The sequence below is a fragment of the Carettochelys insculpta genome, chromosome 1 (genome assembly GCF_033958435.1).
Source record: "Carettochelys insculpta isolate YL-2023 chromosome 1, ASM3395843v1, whole genome shotgun sequence".
Taxonomy (NCBI): domain Eukaryota; kingdom Metazoa; phylum Chordata; order Testudines; family Carettochelyidae; genus Carettochelys; species Carettochelys insculpta.
This window is the reverse complement of record NC_134137.1, coordinates 116,227,506-116,249,029: the sequence shown is the minus strand read 5'-3', so window position 1 is coordinate 116,249,029 and position 21,524 is coordinate 116,227,506. Positions and strand designations below refer to the sequence as shown.

Genomic DNA, 21,524 nt, shown 5'->3' with positions numbered 1-21,524 from the left:
ATCAGAAACTAATTTCCCCTCTAATTTATATGCAGTTGAGAAATATTAATTACAGTAGGTATTTTTAAATGGGTTTATCCTTAAACTGATATATTTCTCAGAATCTTGTTAATGCCCATAAAGCATCAATAATAGAAGAAAATAAAGCGATCAGCAGAGTCTCTAAATATTAGATGCATATAAATTTATACTTGGGGTAAAAGATGTTTCAAAATGTTATTATAGGAATGATTAAAAAAAAACAACTAACCAAAGAAACCCTGAAGGTTTATCCACTGGGTGAAATATTTTACTTCACAACTAATGAGACTTTCTTGATAAAGCAATTTAAAGTAACTAAGAACCCACAGTGGGTCACTGTTGTAGGTTAAGTCAAAATAGTAAATTATGCATGGTGCTAATACGATAATATATTCGAAGATGTATTGTTTATTAACTATGCACAGTAAAAGTGAATGTGCTTTATTTATTAACAACAGTGCAGTAGTCCACATGTGGTAGTGTTCACAGATAGCTGAGGACAGAGACTATATTTTGGCATATGTTTGTACAGTACTTAGTATAGTGGGCTCTCTTGCCCCAGAGTGAAACTTCTCTGTACTACCACAATAGATGATGATGATGATGATACATCATTTACAGCTCTATATGAGAGGACTTGAGGCCTTACAAAATGATAGAGCTGTAAAATGACATTCTTGAACTCAGGAAATTTATTTCCCAATTGTAAGAAATTCTGGGAAACCATTGTTTATATTTCTTTTCTTGACAATGCCTATAAAGTAAATTACTGAGATGTGGATGGCTGAATATATTTTCAGAAATGGTGTCCACTGTACACAACACTGAAAATGGGTTGTGAGCTGTTGTGGCCTATAGAAGTAGAATTCTTTACGAGAGCCTATGGGGAGGAAGTAGAGCTGGACTGTGAATGAAGCCCACTTCTTCACTTGGACAGCAAAGTATGTTCTTCATAAAACGTTCTCATAATTGCTTCTGCACAATGTTCATTAATGCAAATGAAGGTATCACAAAACAATATAAAACAAGATAACTCGAAACCAATGCATACAGTTATCACACAAAATTCTCATTCATGCCCCATTTAAAAAACAAATACTTATTTGGGGGTAGGGGAGAAAGGCTTATTTTGATAGAGAATATTTAGCTATTAATTAACCCTTTGAAAAATATTCAAATACACTGCAACTGTATGTGCATACATGCCAATGATCTTTGAACCTAAGTATTGGACAAAATTATCCAACTACTAATATATATGGCCACAGAATGTATCCCAGAAGTAAAGGTTAATATTATAATTTGAAGGATTAATTAATTCCAAGTTCATTATTTTACTTCACTATTAATTTGCTTCTTGCCATGAAGGATATTCTTTGTTTGAACAAAGAAAAAGGAGCTGATAGAAATCATTTTCCGTAGCAAAAATGAGAACACAAATGGTAATATGCAATGTAAGTTAATAAGCAAGAAAACATTAATCAATATATAATTCTGAGTAACAAATTTTCTCTCTGGAAATCTGCAGATAGATTCTATAGCAAGTGGGAGCATTAATGTAGGTGCATAATCTGTCAGATCAACTCTTTTATATATTTGTGATAAACAAAAGAGCATAAAGCCAACCACAGCGAGTTAAGCCAATGGTCCATCTAGCCCAACATCCTGTCTTTCGACAATGTCCAATGCCAGATGCTCCAGAGAGACAGAACAGAACAGGCAATCACCAACTAATCACTCCTGTCACCATTTCCAGCCTTGACTACAGAGGCTAGAGACACCATTCCTACCCATCCTGGCTAGTGAGTATTGATGGACCTGTCCTCCATGAATTTATCGAAGTTATGTCTACACAGTCTCTCCCTTTCAGAAGGGACATGCAAATGTGGTTGACCAGAAATACAAAATGAGACATGCATTTAAATACCTTGCACTTCATTTGCATAATCCCACATGATCTGGCTTCCAGCAGACACATTTCCGGAGGCCAAAGTAGCTGTGTAGACAGGGTTCCTTCAAAAGGAAACCTCCCTTTCGAAAGCACCCTTCTTCCTAATGTTTTTTTAGGAAGAAGGGTGCTTTCAAAAGGGAGGGGGTTCCTTTCAAAGGAACGCCATCCACACAGCTACTTTGACTTCTGCAATGGCTCTTCTGGAAGCCAGATCATGAGAGAATATGCAAATGAGGTACATGATATTTAAATCTGTGCCTTATTTGCATTTCCAGTCAACCAGATTTGAATGCCTCTTCCAAAAGGGAGAGGCCATAAAGATGCACCTCTAGTGAATCCTGTTAAAGTCATGATCTTCTCAACAACTTCTGTCAATGAGTTCCACAGGTTGACTGTGCTGCCTACCTATTTCATAGAGCTGAACAGGACCTTGTGAGATCATTGAGTCCAGTCCCCTGCCCTCAGGGCAGGGCCTATTACCATCCTGACAGATTTTTTAAATCTGTTTGCCCTGACCCCTTAATGGCCTCCTCAAGGACTGAGCTCACTACCCTGTAGTTAGCAAGGCAATGCTCAAATCACTGAGCTATTCCTCCCTGTGAAAAAAAAATTGTCTTTAATTTGTCTTAACCCTGCTACTTATTAATTTCTTTCAGTGATCTTTAGTTCTTATGTTATGGGAACAAGTAAATAACTTCTCCTTATTCACTTTTGCCATACCTGTTATGGTTTTATAGACCTCCATCGTATTTGCTGTTAGGCTCCTCTTCTAAATTGAAAAGTCTTTTTAGATCTTTTCATATGGCAGCCATTGCAAACCCTAATAATTTTTGTTACCCATTTCTGAACATTTTCCAATCTCAAAACATCTTTTTGAGAGGAGGTGACCACATCTGTATGCAGTACTCAAGATATGGGCATATTATGGTTTTATACAGAGGCAGTAAAATATTCTCTGTCTTCATCTTTATTCCCCATTTAAGGATTCTTTACATTCTGTTTGCTTTTTGAATGATACTTCTCATTGAGTGGATGTTGTCAGAGAACTACCCACAATGACTCCAAGATCTCTCTCGAGTGCTAATACCTAACTAGTCCCCATCATTTTGTATGTATATTTGGGATTACTTTTTCCAACGTGCATTACTTTGAATCTATCAACATTCAAATTCATTTGCTATTTTGTTGCCAAATCATCTAGCTTTATAAGATTCTTTTGAAGGTCTTCACAATCTGCTTTGTTCTAAGCTATCTTGAACAGTTTAGTATTACCAGCAAATTTTGCCACCTCACTGTTTACCCCTTTCTCCAAAACACTTATAAATATGTTGACTAGGACTGGTCCCAGAACGGACCAATAATTTATTAGTCCTCTCAGAATTACCTTTAGACATAGAAGTATCATCATCTCCATTTTACAGACTGGATACCTGAATTGCATTTTCAAAAATAATCAGGTGGTTGCAATTTCTTGGAATTGGATAGGGGCTTTAAATGAATCTAAAATTCTAGTTCTGGATGTGAGAAACTCTGAAACAGAAAGGGCCTTTTTAAATGAATAGGACATCATATTCTTTCCTTTTTTCTTGTCTAGCTTTCCTAACCTAGAAATTAGAAGAATGTTTTTAAATACATTGAGCCTATTATACAAAATCTTATGTCCTAAAAAGTCAGCTGCCCACCTTTCATATCTCAGTGTGCACACCTCATCACTCATAAGCTTAACTCTGTAAGTACCTATATATAACCAACATAGCCACAGCACTGAAATGGAAAAAAAGAGTTTACTGCTTCTATCAAACACTGGCTACAGGTCAAACTATGCTCAATGCATTGAATTAATCTCCACTGACTTTTAATAATACAATACTTCTAGTTTCACTTCTTAGCTTTTATATAGTGTTTTATTTTCAACTTCTTACAGACGTATTTCTTTATGTGTCTCATATTTCTCCGGAATTACCATTAGACATTTAAGCAGCATTATTTCCATTTTACAGAATGGATAACTGAGGCAACAAGTTTCAAAAATGTCCATGAATCCCAAGGGCCCAAACTGAAAGGCACAAAAGCGTGCAAAGGTTGGGCTTCTAATACTAGTAGACACTTTTATAAATTTGGACCTAAATATCTTTGCTGATAGACACAATAATTCAGTTTGAAAGCCAGGATTAGAATTAAAAAGTTTCTGATTCCTAGTATTTTTATTTATAGTTATTGAATACAATTTATAAAAACAGAAATGTAAACCCTTCTAGCTCCTGAATTGTGTGCGTATATATGCACATGCCTTTCTCCAAACCAAAATGCTGGACTGTATATTAGAAATGGGTTAAAATATAGAAAAGATATATGGTTTTGTGGTTACATTTCAAAGCATATTCTGTTTGGCCATACCTTCCCCTCCTGCCAGCTGCAGTTCCCTCACCCCACCCCACCTGGGTACTGCCATGATCACTCCTGGCAGAAGCAGATTAATATCAAGAGGGGCCAGTGTATGGGAGTGGACCGGGAGGATTTCCACTTTAGGACACAAGACATTTTCTATGAACCCTAAATCAAGCACAGAACATGCTTCCATACTTCACTAAATGGAGAGCTCACTTTCTGTGTTGCTAGCAGGGCTGCCAATGCGGGAGCAAAGGAGGCATTTACTCCAGGGCTCAGCAACTTAAAAAGGCAAAGGGCTCCCAGCTGCCATCACTGCTACTAGAGCTTCCTGCCCTTTGAATCACTGCTGCAGTCTTGCAAGACACAATCTCAGTGGCATTGAAGGTGAGGTGTGGGTTACCTGCCAGCCCTGCCCCTTCTGCCTCAGGTCCCACCTCTTATGAGGGCTCAAAGACGAGTCCCTTCCCCTTGCCTCACCCCAGAAGTGGCAAAATCTGTCACCATCCTTGTTGCTGGTCCTCTCATGGATGCTCCTTTGCTATACAGCTTTGTCTTGAATAAACCCTAGTCCATGACATCAAAGTATGCTATTACTACTACTATGATAAATCTTCCACCATATAATCCAATATAAATTTAATTTTTTTGAAAGCAATGTTATTACTGAAGCCACCAAGTTGTCTATCATATTCATTTTCAAGTGATGCCTAGACTATTTTATACTCTATTTACCTAACCGAAATCATGCTCCTCTTTAATACATTAAAACATTTCCATATCTCTGATTTTAAAATGCTCACACTGAAAAAACCTGCAGGAGAAATATCAGACTTTACCTGTCCATATTCTGCAGCTAAATGCAGAGGTGTCCAGTACTGATTATCCACAACATTGACGTCAGCATCATGATCCAGGATCAGAGATGCCACTTCCTTGTACCCATTTGCACATGCTATGTGCAGCTGTAAGTGACACAAAACCAATGTATCGTTTTAAAGACTTTCACAAGACATATATGATCAGCATACATTTTAACTTGCCCAAAGATTTCACTTGTGAGGAGGGGAAAATACTCTTCTTCCAAACAGGGTGGATTATGAAAATGAGAATTGCAAAAGGAGTATTTGAGAACAATATTCCAAACTTTGTAGAAACCAGTATGGCAAGAGGTTTTCCTTGTTTAGAAATTAAGGTAGAAAAAACAAAACAAAAGAAAATCCCAGCCAATCAGCATTAAGAGTTGCATTAATGATCTAATCTGCCACAGACTGCTCTGACAATAGATAATTTTCACTCTTCTCCATTTATTTCCTATCCTTGCCCTCAATGCTAGGCACCTACACATGTTCTGTGAGCACAGACAAATTTATGTGCTTCAACAGAGCTTGGTCCATGGCTCAGTTTTACTTCTGTCACAGTTGGAAAGCCTCACCTGTGGAGATGATGATTTATTGCTCCAAATATAATTTATTAACATACAATGACTCTCCCCAGCAGAGGAAATCAGTCACAGCACAAAACCTCTACAATTTTACTCCACTGTAATTTGTTTTGGTTTCACTCGTTTGTATGTTTCATTGTTTAAAAGATTGGAAGTGGGACCAGCCAGCTCCATAACATATTAAAGAACAAAAACATTAACTGGGCTGAGAAATGGGGATACTAGTGAAACCACTAGCATCTTAAGAAGCAAGGAGGTTCTGGGATGAGGTGTTAAGGAACAGGGTGAGGAAAAGATGAAGCTCAGAACACATCCTTACTTGTTTAAAGGTTAATTTTGGAAACAAGATGTGAAACTGTGCAGTTTTCTTATTTCAAAGTGTGGCTCCTGCATGTGTTCTGTATTTGTATGTGTGAATTATTTTCATTACAGATGGAGAAGAGTAATTAAAAATATAATATAACACCAGACAAGACTTGTATATATGGACACACAAAAGCTAACCAACATGAAAGGGGCTGTAGGATAAAAAATACTACAAATTAAATGCATAATTATATGAAAGTACAACAGAAGATACTGTATCAGGGACACAGGATCAGCCATTAGGGATTTCTCCTGGAAATGTAGGTAGCATGCATGGAGAATAAGAACATGCTTTATCATGAGGGATATACCGTACTTCAAATGTCCCAAATGATTCAGGTTAGGAAATAGTTCAGATTACAGGTCAGTGATATTTGTTCTCAAGATGATATTTTCTATGAGTACAAGCATTTGCCTCTGTCTCCAGAAGCAAATGTCAGAGAAACAGGGGCTGGGGGGCGGGGCGGGGGTGCTGGGTAAGGAGGATTCCTCCAGGAGATGCAGGAGTGGAGCAGTACAAAATAACTATTCTTTCGACATCAACAAGGAATCACTTCTGCCAGAAATCCATTGAACCAGGACTCAAAAAGATTCTTGGGAACTGGACTAAGGTGAGAAGGGAGAAGCTGCTGTATGTGGCCCTGTGCACACATAACCTATAACCAGTGCAACAAGAATTCAACTAATATCTTTTCCTGACTTATTTCTGCCTGAAGCAGTAATAAATTGGGGGGTGGGGGTGGAATAGAGCTTAATTCCGGATTGGGATGTCTGCATGTTGGCAAAAAGGCTCTTACAGTTACCAGGTGCTATAGACATGTGGGTAAAAAAGGGCTAAGCCTTGGCAGGGCTGGGACTGGGTTTTCTGTTTCCGACTTCTTCATCAACTAAGCATATAATTGAAACACATAGTTTCCCATTTAGATCATTACAGACATAAAGCTGTATTATAGCTTTTCTGTGAAAAGGTCTCCCATCAGAAGACCGTTTTGTAATAACAAATGGTTTGGGTGGGGAAATGCCAGTTCCAGTGAAAAGTTCTCATTTCCTCCGGAGAAATGTGCAAACAAAAATTAAATTTTGTTTTGATTTAAATTGTGGTTTTGATCTTTTGGTTAAAACAAAAACAAAATTATAATGTACATTAAAATGTCAATTAGGAGTGAAAACTGTCATTCTGAATCTATTTAAAACTTCAATCGGGAAAGCCAAGTCTTTTTGAAGAAATATTTTAAACAAAGATTTTTTTCATTAGAAATTTCTCACAGCAAGCATGCTCTTATTCTATGCACGAAACATACACATCTATATGCTTCACTATGTCCTGACACACTGCTGTTTGCCTCGAACTCACAGAGCCTGCTCCCACACTTGTAGTATTTATATTGCTGCTGAGAAGTGTGGACTGAATATTTAAAAGAAAGTTATATCACTCTTGGGAAGCTGTTATACTAGGCTGCTCTGATAAATTGGCCGACGGGTTTAATGCAGCCTGTCATTCTGGTGATAGGTTTATCTCCTTGGTTCACCTAACTGCTATGGAACAGGGAATTTATTTGTGCCCAGCTTCTAAACAAGACTGGCATTACAATGCAAGGCATGAAAACCATTCAGTGAGCATAAAATGTATTCAGTTGGTTATAAGTAGGAAATAGTAACAGCACAGGAAACAACAGCAGCACAAAAAATGACCCACTGAAATCTCATTAATTTACTTTCTGGAAAAGCTTTTTAGTTTTTCCTTGCATTTTAAGAGTTACCTCTCAACCATGAAATACAGAGACTCTGGATGATATAACCCTGACGCAGGTTTCCTGTTTCATATGAAACACGCCAGAAACCAGATTTTTGTTACTGTCTTTGTATAGATAGGTTTATCAGGTATAGTTAAAAGCCTATTGCCAGAATCCTTTGACACAGACTGGCTGATTCCATATTAATGAATGGGGGAAGAAACCAGTCTAATACAATCTGTTGCTGAAATTTTATCTCCAAGATGACAAAACATAGGCTTTGCATGACATAAATCCCCAACAAAAGGAAAATGACCCACTCTGTATTTGTTGTCAGACAACAAATGAAGTTAAGAAATTGAAGTGCAAATAAAATATAATCAAACAAACTATCCCCTTTTGCCAAGTTTCAAAAAACTAGCCAGGTTCCAGTGTTTGTGCAACAAACTGAAAGATAAGATTCTCTAAGCCTTCTCTTTTTACAGAGCATATTTGTCCTTCGTAATAAAAGGGAGGTTAGTTTTAGTAAGCAGAGGTACTTTGAGATGTTTTGTACAGGTTGAACCTCTCTAATCTGAAACTCTCTCATCTGGCAACACATATGATCTGGCATGATTTTAGTTAGACAGATGAGCACTTATCCTTGGTGTAGCCAAGTTTCCCGTAGCCCCATAACGTTTACTTACGGCCACCAGTCCTGGCTCTCAGTGTTCTGTGCTGTTATTAAGCTGTAATTTACCCCTAAATGTCTTCTAAGAGTCCAGTAAGTAGTGAAAGTGTTGGTAATATGCTAGAAAATATTGATTTCCTGTAGACCAGCAAATTCTCTTGCCCAGGACTAGTCAGTTCCTGAGGGTGTTGGACAAAACAGATTCATCCTGTACCTATTAATATTCCACACGTGGGTGCCCAAATTCAGAAGCTCTTCAAAGTAATGTCTGTGGACCCAACCTTACACAGTATCTTTTATGTTCCTGATCAAGGGTATAACAGGAGGATTGAGTCATCACCTCTTCCGTTCCTCTTTTTACCCCAATCCTACAGGATCTGGGGCAATGGAGAATGAAGCTGTGCAGTGGGATACAGATAGAGGCCATATGTCTAAAAGAACCTCCACTTACAGTGTAACTCTCATTTCTTCTTCAGGTGTTAGTCCCTATGTGTATTCCATATAAGAATATAAGAACAGCCATACTGGCTCTGAACAAAGGTCCATCTAGCCCAGTATCCTGTCTGCTGACAGTGGCCAATACCAGTTACCCCAGAGGGAGTGAACCAAACAGGTAATGATTTCTCTCCTGCCGTCCATCTCCAGCTTCAGACAAACAGAGGCTAGGGACAACCATTCCTTACCCATCCTGTCTAATACCCATTAATGGATCTAACCTCCATGAATTTTGCACCCCAAACCCACATAAGTAATTCTCTGTGGAATATGGCCTGCCCACACAACCATTTTGCTATGGTAACAAAGAGTCTTGGAGATTTTCTAAGCTGTTTGGTTTTTGGTAGTTAGAACACCAAGCCGCATTTGACATGGAGGCTGTAGCACATTGTTTGTGCATGAGGCATGACATCTGAGGACTATTCCAGGTAAGTGAACCAATTGATTAACATGGAACTCAGAAACAATCTTGGGAAGGAGTGTGGGCTGTAACCTAAGGAAAATCATCCTTTTGTAAAATACAGTATGTGGAGCAACAAGAAGTCCTGTGGCACCTTATAGACTAACATATTTTGGAGCATAAGCTTTCAAGGAACACAAGCTTTAATGGAGAATAAGCTTTCTGATGAAGCGGGTCTCTGCCCACAAAAGCTTATGTTCCAAAATATCTGTTAGTCTGTAAGGTGCCACAGGACTTCTTGTGGTTCTCAAAGATACAGGCTAACTTGGCTACCTCTCTGATACTTGAGTATATGGATCATCCACCATCATAGTTTCTAGTTCACTGACCTTCCTGTCTGAAGTTATGGCTGCTAGGAATGCAGCTTCATAGACACATAGAGCATGTAAGCTTCTGTTTGGGGAGGAAATAGCTCCCCAGTCCACCTCTTCTGCCTGTGGTCACACCCATACTCCACCCCTGCTCTGCCCAGTACCTCACTCTCTGCTCACCTTATGCTCCACCTCCTCTCCATTTTCTTCTTCCTCTCTTCTTAGCTTCCCCTTCACTCCAACAGAAAATCAGTGCATTCTTCCCATTTATTGTCAGTGTATGTGCAGTTTCTACAAGCAATCTTTCCTAAATGGGCTTTTTAGAGTCCACTCCAAAGTATTTCTGAATATCTAAGTCCTGGAATCAAACAATTATCTAAAGGGTACTGGACATGGGGACCCAGGCAGTGTTCTCTGTAATTTTTCCCTCCATGGGTGGAATAAATTTTGTTGTGTGAAGATGTGCACCATCACAGAAAAACATGCTACCCACTGCGGGTACTCTGCTAATTCCCTGGTTAGCACATGCATCTCTCCTGGGTGGCTGCCCAAGTACTCAGCTTACATGGAACTCTGAACCCAGCTGTTTTTCACTGGCTGACTTAGCTGTGGAAATCCCCTCCTGCTGCTAGGCTTGCCAAAGCTGATGCTGGAGAAACTCAGGTAGGACAAGGAAGGAGGAGGGAGTAGGTAGGGGAAACTGGAGAGCAGTGAGCAACTGGGAGATGGGAGGAGGAAAGAGAGAGGTGGATGTGGGAGACAAGTGGTGGAGGAGGAAACCCACCTATCAAGTAGGGGAGAAGGCTGAGTGTCCGGAGAGAGGGGAGACTGCAGGGAGAGGACAAGAGGAAGGACTCAGGGGAGTGAGTAGCAGCTGTGCTGGGCAAGGAGATAGGGAGTAGAGGAAGCCTCACACAGTAAAAAGGGGAGAATGAGCAGAGACTGGGCAGAGCACTCATTGACTGACCAACCAAGTGGTGAGAGGGCAAAAGAGGGGGAGGGGGAGGGGAAGGCATCAAGGAGGAAGCCCACCTTGGGCCAAGGTGCAGGGAGGGGCACTGGATGGGGTGAGAGGCCTGAAGGGAGAATGGAAATGAAGCTGCAAGCAAGCAAGCACCAACACAGAAAGCTGGGTGGATCTCTGGAAAGCTGGGCTGGCACTGTCTTGGAGAAGGTGGTACTGGAGGAAAACCGCAGGTTGCAGCTAGCAGGGAAAGCCTACATGAGTGTGATTCAGTCCTGGTATATAGTCCGGACAGGTTAAAGGGTGGGGTCTGTGGAGGCTCTCCTCTACTCTGCTTTCTCAGCTGCCCCAGAACCTGTTTGAACCATACTAAAAACAGCCAGCAGCAACATGTGGTAGTTGGAGGCCAGGAGGTGAGGGGCAGAGCCAGCACGCCACCAGCACTCGGTGGCACATCTACAGGCCACTGTGTCTGAGGACAGAGCCTTCCCTTGCCTTACTGATCCACTGCCTGTGATGGCACATGTCACCATTGGTCAAAGAGCAAGCCTGTGAGTACTGAAAGGACAAGGTTATGGACACTCTGAAGTATAACCTTAATGGCTGATGGGAAGGTCCTGATCAAGCTCCTCATAAATTCAACAATGGGTGGGTGAGTGACAAGAGAACTGTAATGAGTTCCATCAAAGAGATCCCCATGAGACTGCCACTTGATGAACTGAGATACCACTCAGACCACCTACTTGCCCTCTGGAACACTCCACCACTCTATCCTGCTGAGTCAAACCCTCCAGTCACCTGCAGCAATGGCACAGAGTTGGAGTCACAACCCACAGCAAAGCACTGAGAGTAGCTCAGCTCTGGGAAGTCTCGATCAAAGGGCCTTCTTGGCAGTACTATCTCCTCCAACTCCAAGGATGGTTCAGTCACTGGCAATGGTACACCCATACCAGGGCCCTCTTTCCCAATGGAGAAAGCTGCTCCTAGGACAGTGAGGATGTTTCCTACTTAGGGATAAGGTCATCTCTCCTAAGTGAAGGGGATCAGCTTGGGGAAGAAATGAAAATTTTTATAGACAGTCCTCTGCATTGCCTACTATACCCATGGTTGGAACATGAGAGAAGCAAGTATACATGTGAGTCAATGGACATGGCTTTGAAGAACTTCCAAACCTGAGGGTGCATGTGTGGGAACCAACACTTGAAGTAAAGGGCTTCAGCTGTGTCAAGCTACATACCATTGTGACTGAGCTACATGATAGTTCCAGGCATGAAGGTAAATCCCTGCTTCTACTCATATGTTCAATTAATGTTTTAACTGATAATTTAAAGACAACAGATATATTTCTGATTTTAGATTATTTCCAAAAAATATGCAAGACTATATTGTCAAGAAAGTCCTTATTTGGATACTGAGGACAGACAAACTGCTTGATCTTCCTCCCTGGTATATAATGATAACAGATTTTACATGGACATATACCTCATCGTATCTGTGCTTTTGTTACTTTATATTAGGAAGCAATAAACTGGTATTGTTATGATAAAATGAACCTCAATGCTTAAAGTGATAGCAATTTTGAAAAATAATGATAGTAGAAGTCTCTTTCATATAGCAGACAAATGTGAAACAAGATCCAGTGGTAGAGGCTGAACAAATGCAGACTAGTTACAAGATACAAATTTTAGTCAGTTACAGTTATAATTAGAATAATTCAGCTAAAATGAGAGGGTTCTCCATCACCTGAAGTCTTTAAATCAAGACTGGATATCTTTCTGAAAGATATGATTCTGCTCAGCCAAAAGTTGTGGGTAAATGACAAATTAATCGCTGGGAGAAATTCTGGAACCTGTGTTAAGCAGGAGATTATATAATCATGCGATAAAAATCTCTGAAGTGCAGTATTATTCTGCCTCTGAGATTTTAAAGTTCCCAGTACTCCAGTGTCCACGAGCTGAAATGGATGTAAATGTGCAGTGTTCATTAAGTTATCAACACCATGATTATGAGTAAGAAACACACCATTACGAAATAGCTGCGATACTCATTTTAAAACTCCAAACACTGCACAGACCAATAACTGGATTCTACAATGTGTAACATGCAGGCACTCTGATTTCAGTGGGGCTCTGGGCAGACACACAATGGGGCTATCATTTTCCATCCTGCAACTCTCTGTACAGGCAATCCCTTGCACTTGTACAGAGCCCCACTGAAGCTAAAGCCTTAGCTCCCAACTTGCAAATACATATACTTACTTGGGACTGCCCATGTAAGAAGAGTGAAGCATATGTGTATTCACAACTTTGGAATCTGAATCAACGCGCATTTCCCCAGCTTACCAGCGTAACTCCTTTATCATTCCTCTGATTCAGACTCCCTCCAGCTGATATAAGTTGTTTGACATCTGCAAGCATTGTCATAGGTCTCTGAATCTTCATCTGGTGCAGTGAGTTCAGATCCACACCTGTTCCAAAGGAAAAAAAAGAAAAAGCTAAAATCTTCTATTTTAGTCAGATCTTCAACAACTGTGCTTATTTGGGTGGAGGAGGGGATCTTTCAATTGGTAGGCAATGAGTGAAGAGGATGAAGGCTAGATCTAAATGGTCATTTACAAATGCCTCTGTTGTATAATGTCAGAGAACATTATTCTCCAAGAGCATGGACCTCTTGTCACACCCATGTAAATTAGGAATAATGGGACTAAAGGCCACCAAGTTGCTAAGGTGTAAAATTGGTGCAAATGAGAGAAGAATTAGGCCTCATCTCTGGTCTGAAGGGCTTTCCATAGGAAACGGGCAAAATGAGGGTGGAGGAAAGGGATATGTGCACTTGATATTTCCCTCCTCACCTTCCCCAACCTCTGGAGGCCTCATCACTTTGGCACACCCTGCTCAAAAGATGGGCAAAAGAACAGTGAGTTTCGACATCCAAAAGATCCGTTAAAGGATTGCCCAGGGTCAGTTGCTACTAGACCTCATATAAACTAGTCCTTCAGTGGCAGAAAGAGTTAGGAGTGGGCAAAAACCAATCAGGATCCAGCACACAGGTGAAAAGGGCTGTTTGCTTCCATCTTCCAGAGGGCACTTCTGGGAAATCAGGGAGAAAGGAGGAAGGACCTTCCCCATCTTAACCCAAAAGCCTTGCCTCATGAGGGCCTAATACAGATTGCACCTTTTGTTCATGCTGCAGAATTTAAAAGCCCAGGTGGCCATCATCAATTTGTCTGCTGTAAAATCCAAAGAAGTTAGCTTTGTGAGATACTTCACTGGTTCAGATCAACCCATGAAAAAGGTACAATAAAACTGTCTGGTGATGAAGTTGGCAATTAGTCACACTTTAAAAACATAACATTTCATCAGGACATTGGGTGCGGTTACCATAGGCTTGCACACTTCATTGTTATTTATACCCAAATAAATATTATTCATGAATAAAATATTGAATTAGTTTAAAATGTTACTTTCGTGACATGGCAATGTTTTAACCCAATTTTCATGGATGAATTAAATATATCATAGGAGCCTTTATTTTAAGCTTAGGTTTATTTTCCACCATGAAAGTAAATGAATTGATACTATTTTCTTTCTCTCTACATATACATGGTCCATTTATGTTTTAGACAGTTTGTGCCTTTGTCTGTGAGTCTGTCCATTGTCTGTCTAATTCATTTGTTGAAGAACTCCTCTGAAACAGTAAGAGCTAAGACCACCAAGTTTGGTATGCAGCTTCCTCTTATCCTAACTTAAAGTAACATGAGGGTTTGGTTGTGCCAGGAAAATGGAATGTGCCTGAAATGGGATTGTTTTCCATAACATGAAAAGGGAAGGGGCTGAGAGGAGGGACAGTTATACAGCAGTGAGCACAGGAGATAGTTATACCACAGAGTGACCACAGGGGTAGGCTGTACCAGCAAAAGAGTGGCCAGCTGGGGCCAGGGCTCTCCTTGTTGCTTGCCCTTAGCCCAGTTAAGTAGCCTTTTTGTTCCAAACTCTTTCAGCTGATGTACAGCATTCCACTCAGGGACAGAGTGAGAGGAGCAGGGTTGAAGCATGAATTAGGTAATTTGTAGATCTCTGAAAGTTCTGGGAGTGGGCAAGGGTAAGGTGTTGGAAGTGTGGGAGTCCAATGCCAGTACACGGGAGGCATGTGGCAGAGAGGGGCAGCCAAATATCTGTGGGCCATAGGCCACTACTGTGTCAGAGGCTGTGTGTGAACAGGATCAGGAGTGGTTGATGTAAGAGGGAAGCAATTCAACAGGCATCCCTGTCTGAAGGTTTAAGGATACACAGCTGTTCCCATGTCCAGACTGTAGGCTGGAGAATGTTACAGATGTATACAGAGTGGATGGTGAGGCTGAACAGCAAAATCTGTAGTCATGATGAGTCTGAGATGGCTCTATTCGTCACAATTAGAACATCCACAAGTAAGGTATTAAATTAAAATTGCTTGTGTTACATCAGAGGTCAGATCAGAGGATCACAGTGATCCACTTTAGCCCTGAAATCCATGAATTATGCAACGTCTGCGGTTTTTTCTTCCAATTAGAGAACAAAAGGTATACCATATGACTTAGATAACCAGTCACATCCCACAAAAATAATAAACATGTAGAGCTTGAGAACAACCCCTGGTTGAACACATTTCAGCCAAAATACTTGTGGGTAATAAATACATATCGAGAAACAAGAACCAGTTTGTAAATGATTCACATAAATATAATCTAGAGACTCTATTCACGACTGACAGCTCAGTAAATGGTAGTGCTAACATGGTGACATTTTACACACTTTTAATGCATCTCACCTATGCTCCACATGGAGTACAAGGGTTTACAGTCAAGTAAGTCAATGTATCTCAGCAGAATACAGTTAGGGTTTATTTTTATTAAGAAAAAAGCTCTTCAAGAGCCTTGCATAAAAGGTATTAGAACATTTCTGTTACTAGCCGCTGAATTGCTAAATTTCAACAATTTCTTTAAATGAAAGCACTTGAGATAACATACTGTTTACTTTTTCTCCTTATTTAAATTGTAGGAAAAGACTTTTCCAAAGAGAGACAATTCAATGTTAGAACATATTGGCCAGCAAGCATATTTTGTTTTAACATAATTATTTTGAATGAAATAATAGGCATTGATCAACTTATTTGTCTGCAAACGTTCATAGCTGTGGCTTTTCTTTGATTTCTTTCCCACAGAAGTCTTCCAGCGCTTTCACAGTAGACATTTCCAGGATTCATGAATGTTTTTCAAGGGTTTTTATTATTGTTTTTGTTGTCTGGTTTTGTTTTTTTTTTTAAATTTTTCATTGTGTATCATTGTGACCTTTCAGAACAGAGCATTTTCTAAATCTCATTGTTCACCTGCCTTTTTTCCCTGCCTTCTTTACTTCTCAGCTTACTTCTCCCTCTTCACATTACTTGTTTTGCTTTGCTCCCTGCTGGTTTCAAAGAAGTCTTAATGCTTAGTTTGGTTATTTGTAGATTCACTTTTTCTCTCTGATGTCATACAGTGTCTTCTGTTCAAACTCCTATACTAACCATCAGATTCTCTCTTCAGGATTTTACCTGTTGCTTCAATGCAGGAAAGAACCCCAATGATTCTATCCTGCCTGCTCCCTGAGGAATGCTGCTGTAAACTAATTACTATTTCAATTTGCTGGAATACATTTTGACAGGTTATACTTTTTGAAAAAAAACAAACACAAAAAAACAGACCTTATTTTTACAGTGTGACCTTTAAAAGTTCAGGAGAAACTTCACCTTAAAATTCAAAGTACTAGGCAAATCTTGGTGGGTACATTAAATATCCAATATTCTAGTTCAGGAGTAATCTCCTCAAGCAATTTCTTTTAGCTTATTAATTGCATTGAAAGATCTGTTAAAAATAAGAAAAATCTAAGACTAAAACATTTACCTTGCACATATAAGCCGTGTCTACACAAGCCAGCTACTTTGAAGTAGCCGTGCCAACTTCAAAATAGCACCTGCCGCATCTACATGTGGCGAGCACTATTTCGAAGTTGAAATTGACGTAAGGCGGCGAGGCGGCGAAGTCGCTATCCCCATCAGGAGCTGGGAATAGCGCCCTACTTCGATGTTGAACGTTGAAGTAGGGCATGTGTAGACGATCTGCGTCCCGCAACATCGAAATAACGGGGTCCTCCGTGGTGGCCATCAGCTGAGGGGTTGAGATATGCTCTCTCCAGCCCCTGAGTTCTATGGTCGCCGCGTGCAGCAGCCCCATAAAGCTCCCCGCCCCCTTATTTCTTGTGCAGGAAGCTGAGAGCTCGTGCAGGCAGCAGCACAGCCACGTGGTCAGCCTGCACGTCCCTCGTCAGCTGCAGCCCACCACCCTGCACCCCATGGCATCCAGCCAGCCCCCCAAGCACCCACAGGGCACCCCCTGCCAAGGACAGCCAGGGCTTCCAGGCCGGCAGCCAGCTAGGGAAGAGGCAGCTGGGGCCCTCCTGGATGGAGGCCGAGATCCGGGACCTGCTGGGGCTCTGGAGCGAGGAGGAGGTGCTCCAGGTAATGGGGAGCAAGAGGCGGAATGCAGATGCGTTCGCTCGGCTGGCCAAGGGCCTGGCTGCCCGGGGTCACCCTGCCCGCACTCCTGACCATGTCAGGAGTAAGGTCAAGGAGCTGCGGCAGGGTTACGCCCGGGCCCGGGACACGACCAGCCGATCTGGGGCTGCCCCCGCCACTTGCCCCTTTACAGGGAGCTCAGGGCCATCCTGGGCCCCTGGTACACCTCCTCCCCTCCAGGCACTCTTGACACTTCAGCCAACGAGCCCCAGCAGGCCCCGGAGATGGAGTCCACCCCAGAGGCAAGCCCTGCACCCCAGGGGCCCCCCCAGAAGCCCACCCCTGGGACGCCAGAGGAGGAGGAGGGGGAGTCCTCCAGCGACGGGGGGCTCCGCATCGCCCTCCCGTCCAGCAGCTCCAGCAGGGTATCTGCCCAATGGGTGTCCCCCCAACGTCAGATATGTACCCCCCCGGTGCACACCCCCGGGGCTAAGGACGGGGACAAGACACATGACCAGGGCCCTCCACACGCCCAGATGACTATGGCCCCAAGGACAGCAGTGGCATGTCCCTCAGAAGAGTGCATCAGCCCCTGCCCCCCAGCAGGACAGCACCAAGCCCCATCCCTGGGGATGGGGGGAGCGGAACCTAGGGTCCCCCGTGGGGGGAGGGTGGGACACCCATCAGCAGCAGCAGCAGCATCTCTGGGGGACGGGGATGGGGAACTAGCAGCAGAGGGGTGGGGGGACAAGGGCCACGGGTCAGGGCCCACACTAACGGCTGTCTCCACTCTTCTCCGCCCTGTGTTCCGCAGCTGCACCATCGGAGGGCCTGGAGAGTGCCGGCGAGGTGTCCGTGGTCCCAGAGAGCCCACCAGGGCCATCCCAGCAGGCCAGCCCCTCGGCGGAGCACCGACCAGCCCCAGGACGAGGCCGACTGAGGAGCCACCTGCAGACGGCCACGGACCCCCAGCTGCTCGCAACCCTCCGCCGTCAGCTGGAGGTGTCGGAGCAGCGCCTGTGGGTGGAGGAGCGGCGGCTAGAGCTCCAGGAGCGAGCGCTGGCCTGGCGCCAGGAGGCTTGGGGGGCCTTCATGAGCACTTTTGACTGCATTGCGCAGCACCTGGCCCCCCCGCCACACTGCCCACCGCTCCGCCCGCCGCTCTGCCCGCCGCGCCACCCACCGCTCCACCTGCTGCTCCACCTGCCATCCCTCCACCATCTGCCACCCTGGGGCCTACTGCCAAGGGGGACCATGGGCCTGTGGACACCGGCCGGCCGTATTTGCCGGTTCTCCCGGCCCCCACCCAGCCTCGACCAGGGCTCCGGCCGAGACGTGGGTCGCGCCCCCCAACACTGGGCGCTGGACATTAGGGTGCGGGGGCGAGGACGTGGCCCCCCCCTTTGTACATATTCCCCCATTTGTAAATAGTTTTTGTTGGACCCCCGTTTTAGTAGCTGCCCCCCCATGTACATAGTTCCCCCCTTTTCTTCTGTTAATAATAAGGTTGCACTGTTTTGTTTGAAACAACATTTCCATTTATTGCAAAGAAAAATGTGGGGGTGTGTGCTCTCGGGTGCTCTGTGGTGTGGGAGTGGGGGCAGGAGTGTTGTGGAGGATGGGGGGGTGCAGTGGGTGGCTCACCCACAGCTGGCCCTGCCAGCGTTCACCCCGCAGCCTGGTCAAAATGGGCCCGCAGGGCCTCCCAGACCTAGATCCCCTCAGGGTCGACCTGGTGACTGGGGGCAGCAGGTGGCTGGATGTCAGCCCTGCCAGCCTTCACAGCCCAGCCCAGGAAGAAGGCCTCTCCCTTGCTCTCCACCAGGTTGTGAAGTGCGCTGCACGCGCCCACAACCTGGGGGACGTTGATGAGCCCTGCATCCAAGCGGGTGAGGAGACACCTCCAGCGCCCTTTGAGGTGGCCGAAAGTGCGCCCAACCACCTGGCGCACATGGTTCAAGCGCGTGTTGAACCGCTCCTGGCTGGCTGTGACATGGCCCGTGTAGGGGTGCACAAGCCAGGGCCGGAGGGGGTGTGCCGCATCTGTGATGACGATGATCCCCCACAGGGATCTCCCACTGGAGGATGTAGGTCCCTGCCTCCAGCCGGCGGCACAGGCCTGAATTTATGAATACCCGGGCATTGTGGGTGCTGCCAGGCCAGCAACATAAATGTCCAGGAAGCGGCCCCGGCTGTCCACCAAGGCCTGGAGGACCATGGAATGGTATCCCTTCCTATTGAGGAAGATTCCTCCGCTGTGCTCCGGGGCACGGATGGGGATATGGGTCCCATCCAGAGCTCCAAAGCAATTTGGGAAGCCCAGGCTGGCAAACCCCACGATGGCAGCATCCGGTTCCCCAAGCCGCACGAGCCTGTGGAGGAGCAGGGCACTGATTGCGCGGATGACCTGCAGGGGAAGGACATGAGAGAGCACCGGTGAGGGGTGTGCAGGGTGTGTCTGGCCCTCCACCCCGGGCTCCCCCCCTCCCCCGAGGGCTCCCCCCCCGGGGTCCTCTTACCTCCATGAGGACAGCCCCGACAGTGGCCTTGCCCACGCCGAACTGCTGCCCTATGGATCAGTAGCTCTCTGGAGTGGACAGCTTCCAGACAGCGATACCGACCCATTTCTCGACAGTGAGGGCACGTCGCATGGAGGTGTCCTGGTGCCGTAAGGCAGGGATGAACCACTGGCAGAGCTCCAGGAATGTCTGCCAGCTCATTCGGAAGTTCCGGAGCCAGCAGTCGTTGTCCCACTCGCTGAGCACCAGCCGCTCCCACCAGTCCGTGCTCGTGGGGTAGTTCCACAGCCGACGGCGTGTGCGGCGGGTGGGGGCTGGGAGGGCAGCAAGGTCTGGGGCTTCTTCCTCATCCCCTGGGGGCAGCTCATCTTCCTCAAATAAAAGATGGTCAGCTGCCTCCTGCATGGCACTAAGCAGGGCAAGCACTGCTCCTCCAGGGGCGGGTGTGTGGACCTCTGGCTGCTGCTGCTGCTGCTGCTGCTGCTGCTGGGGGTCCATGCTGCTTCCACAGGGTGTGCATGCTTGTGGTACTACAGACCGCGTGCTGTGCAGGCTGCGTATGTCTGGGAGGGGCCCTTTAAGGGAGTGGCTAGCTGTTGCTTAGGAAGTGCTAGTACGCCCTGTGACCCTGTCTGTAGCTGTTCCTGGCACCCTTATTTCAATTTGGGCCACTTTGGTGTGTAGACAGTCCCCTGCAGCACCTACTTTGATGTAGTGCTGTCCAACGTCGATGTTGAACATCGACGGCACCAGCCCTGGAGGACGTGTAGACGCTATTCATTGAAATAGCTTATTTCGATTTTGCTACATCGAAATAAGCTATTTCGATGTAGCATCCCCGTGTAGACGTAGCCATACTGTGTGGAAAGGTATAAATCAACATTAGTCTTCTCTCCCGGTAGATAAACAATTATGTAGATATTTGTTTAAAATAATTTCACAACGAATGACTTTCCTTTTCTCTTACAGTAACTTGAGTAGCAATAAATACTCCTCATATGATAAGCAGAAAAAATATGAGCTAGTTTTCGCATATACAAGACAGAGCTCAAATTTCTGTGCTGTTCTAACAAACCTGTGCTTTGTTTTCTAAGGTTACATGATGATGATGATGAGGATGATGATGATGATGATGATGATGATGACGACGACGACGACGACAAGTGATAATGCATTTTGGATGCACAATTCTCCCAAAGGCTCAAGCCCACGACACAGAAATGAAGAAAAAAAAAAAAAAAGCAAAAGCAAATGCAAATGCAAAAAAGTGCAAGTTGCCTATTTTCAGAAACAAATTACATGGCAAATGTGTCACTTTCTGCTCTGTGTCAAGAAGGAACCAGCAAGCTGAATAATAATTTGCTACTCAGTTCTAGTTTCTCCAATTTAAATCTCAGTCTTTTACTCAACAATGCAACCAAATATCATGAAAGGAAACAAGAAATGCAAAACTTTCTAAGATATTAATATTTAATTCAGCCTAAGGAAAGAAAATAAATATAAACATCATTTGCCATATCAGAGTTTTAGAGTCACAAATTTTACTGCAAAACATCATGCCTAAGTAAATAGAAGGAACCTATGGCTATGTCTACACGTGAAGCCTACATCGAAATAGCTTATTTCGATGTAGCAACATCGAAATAGGCTATTTCGATGAATAACGTCTACACA

The 21,524-nt window shown here is 44.0% G+C and overlaps 1 protein-coding gene across 1 annotated transcript in view; it reads right to left on the bottom strand.

Moving 5' to 3' along the window:
• Positions 1–21,524, bottom strand: part of MYO16 (myosin XVI) — a 622,320-nt gene that overhangs the window by 363,906 nt on the left and 236,890 nt on the right. The window contains exons 6-7 of the mRNA XM_074983196.1: positions 13,146–13,270; positions 5,200–5,325 (exon numbers count right to left, since the gene is read on the bottom strand). Of these exons, the coding sequence (XP_074839297.1) occupies positions 5,200–5,325; positions 13,146–13,270 (251 nt within the window). The remainder of the gene's footprint in view (positions 1–5,199; positions 5,326–13,145; positions 13,271–21,524) is intronic.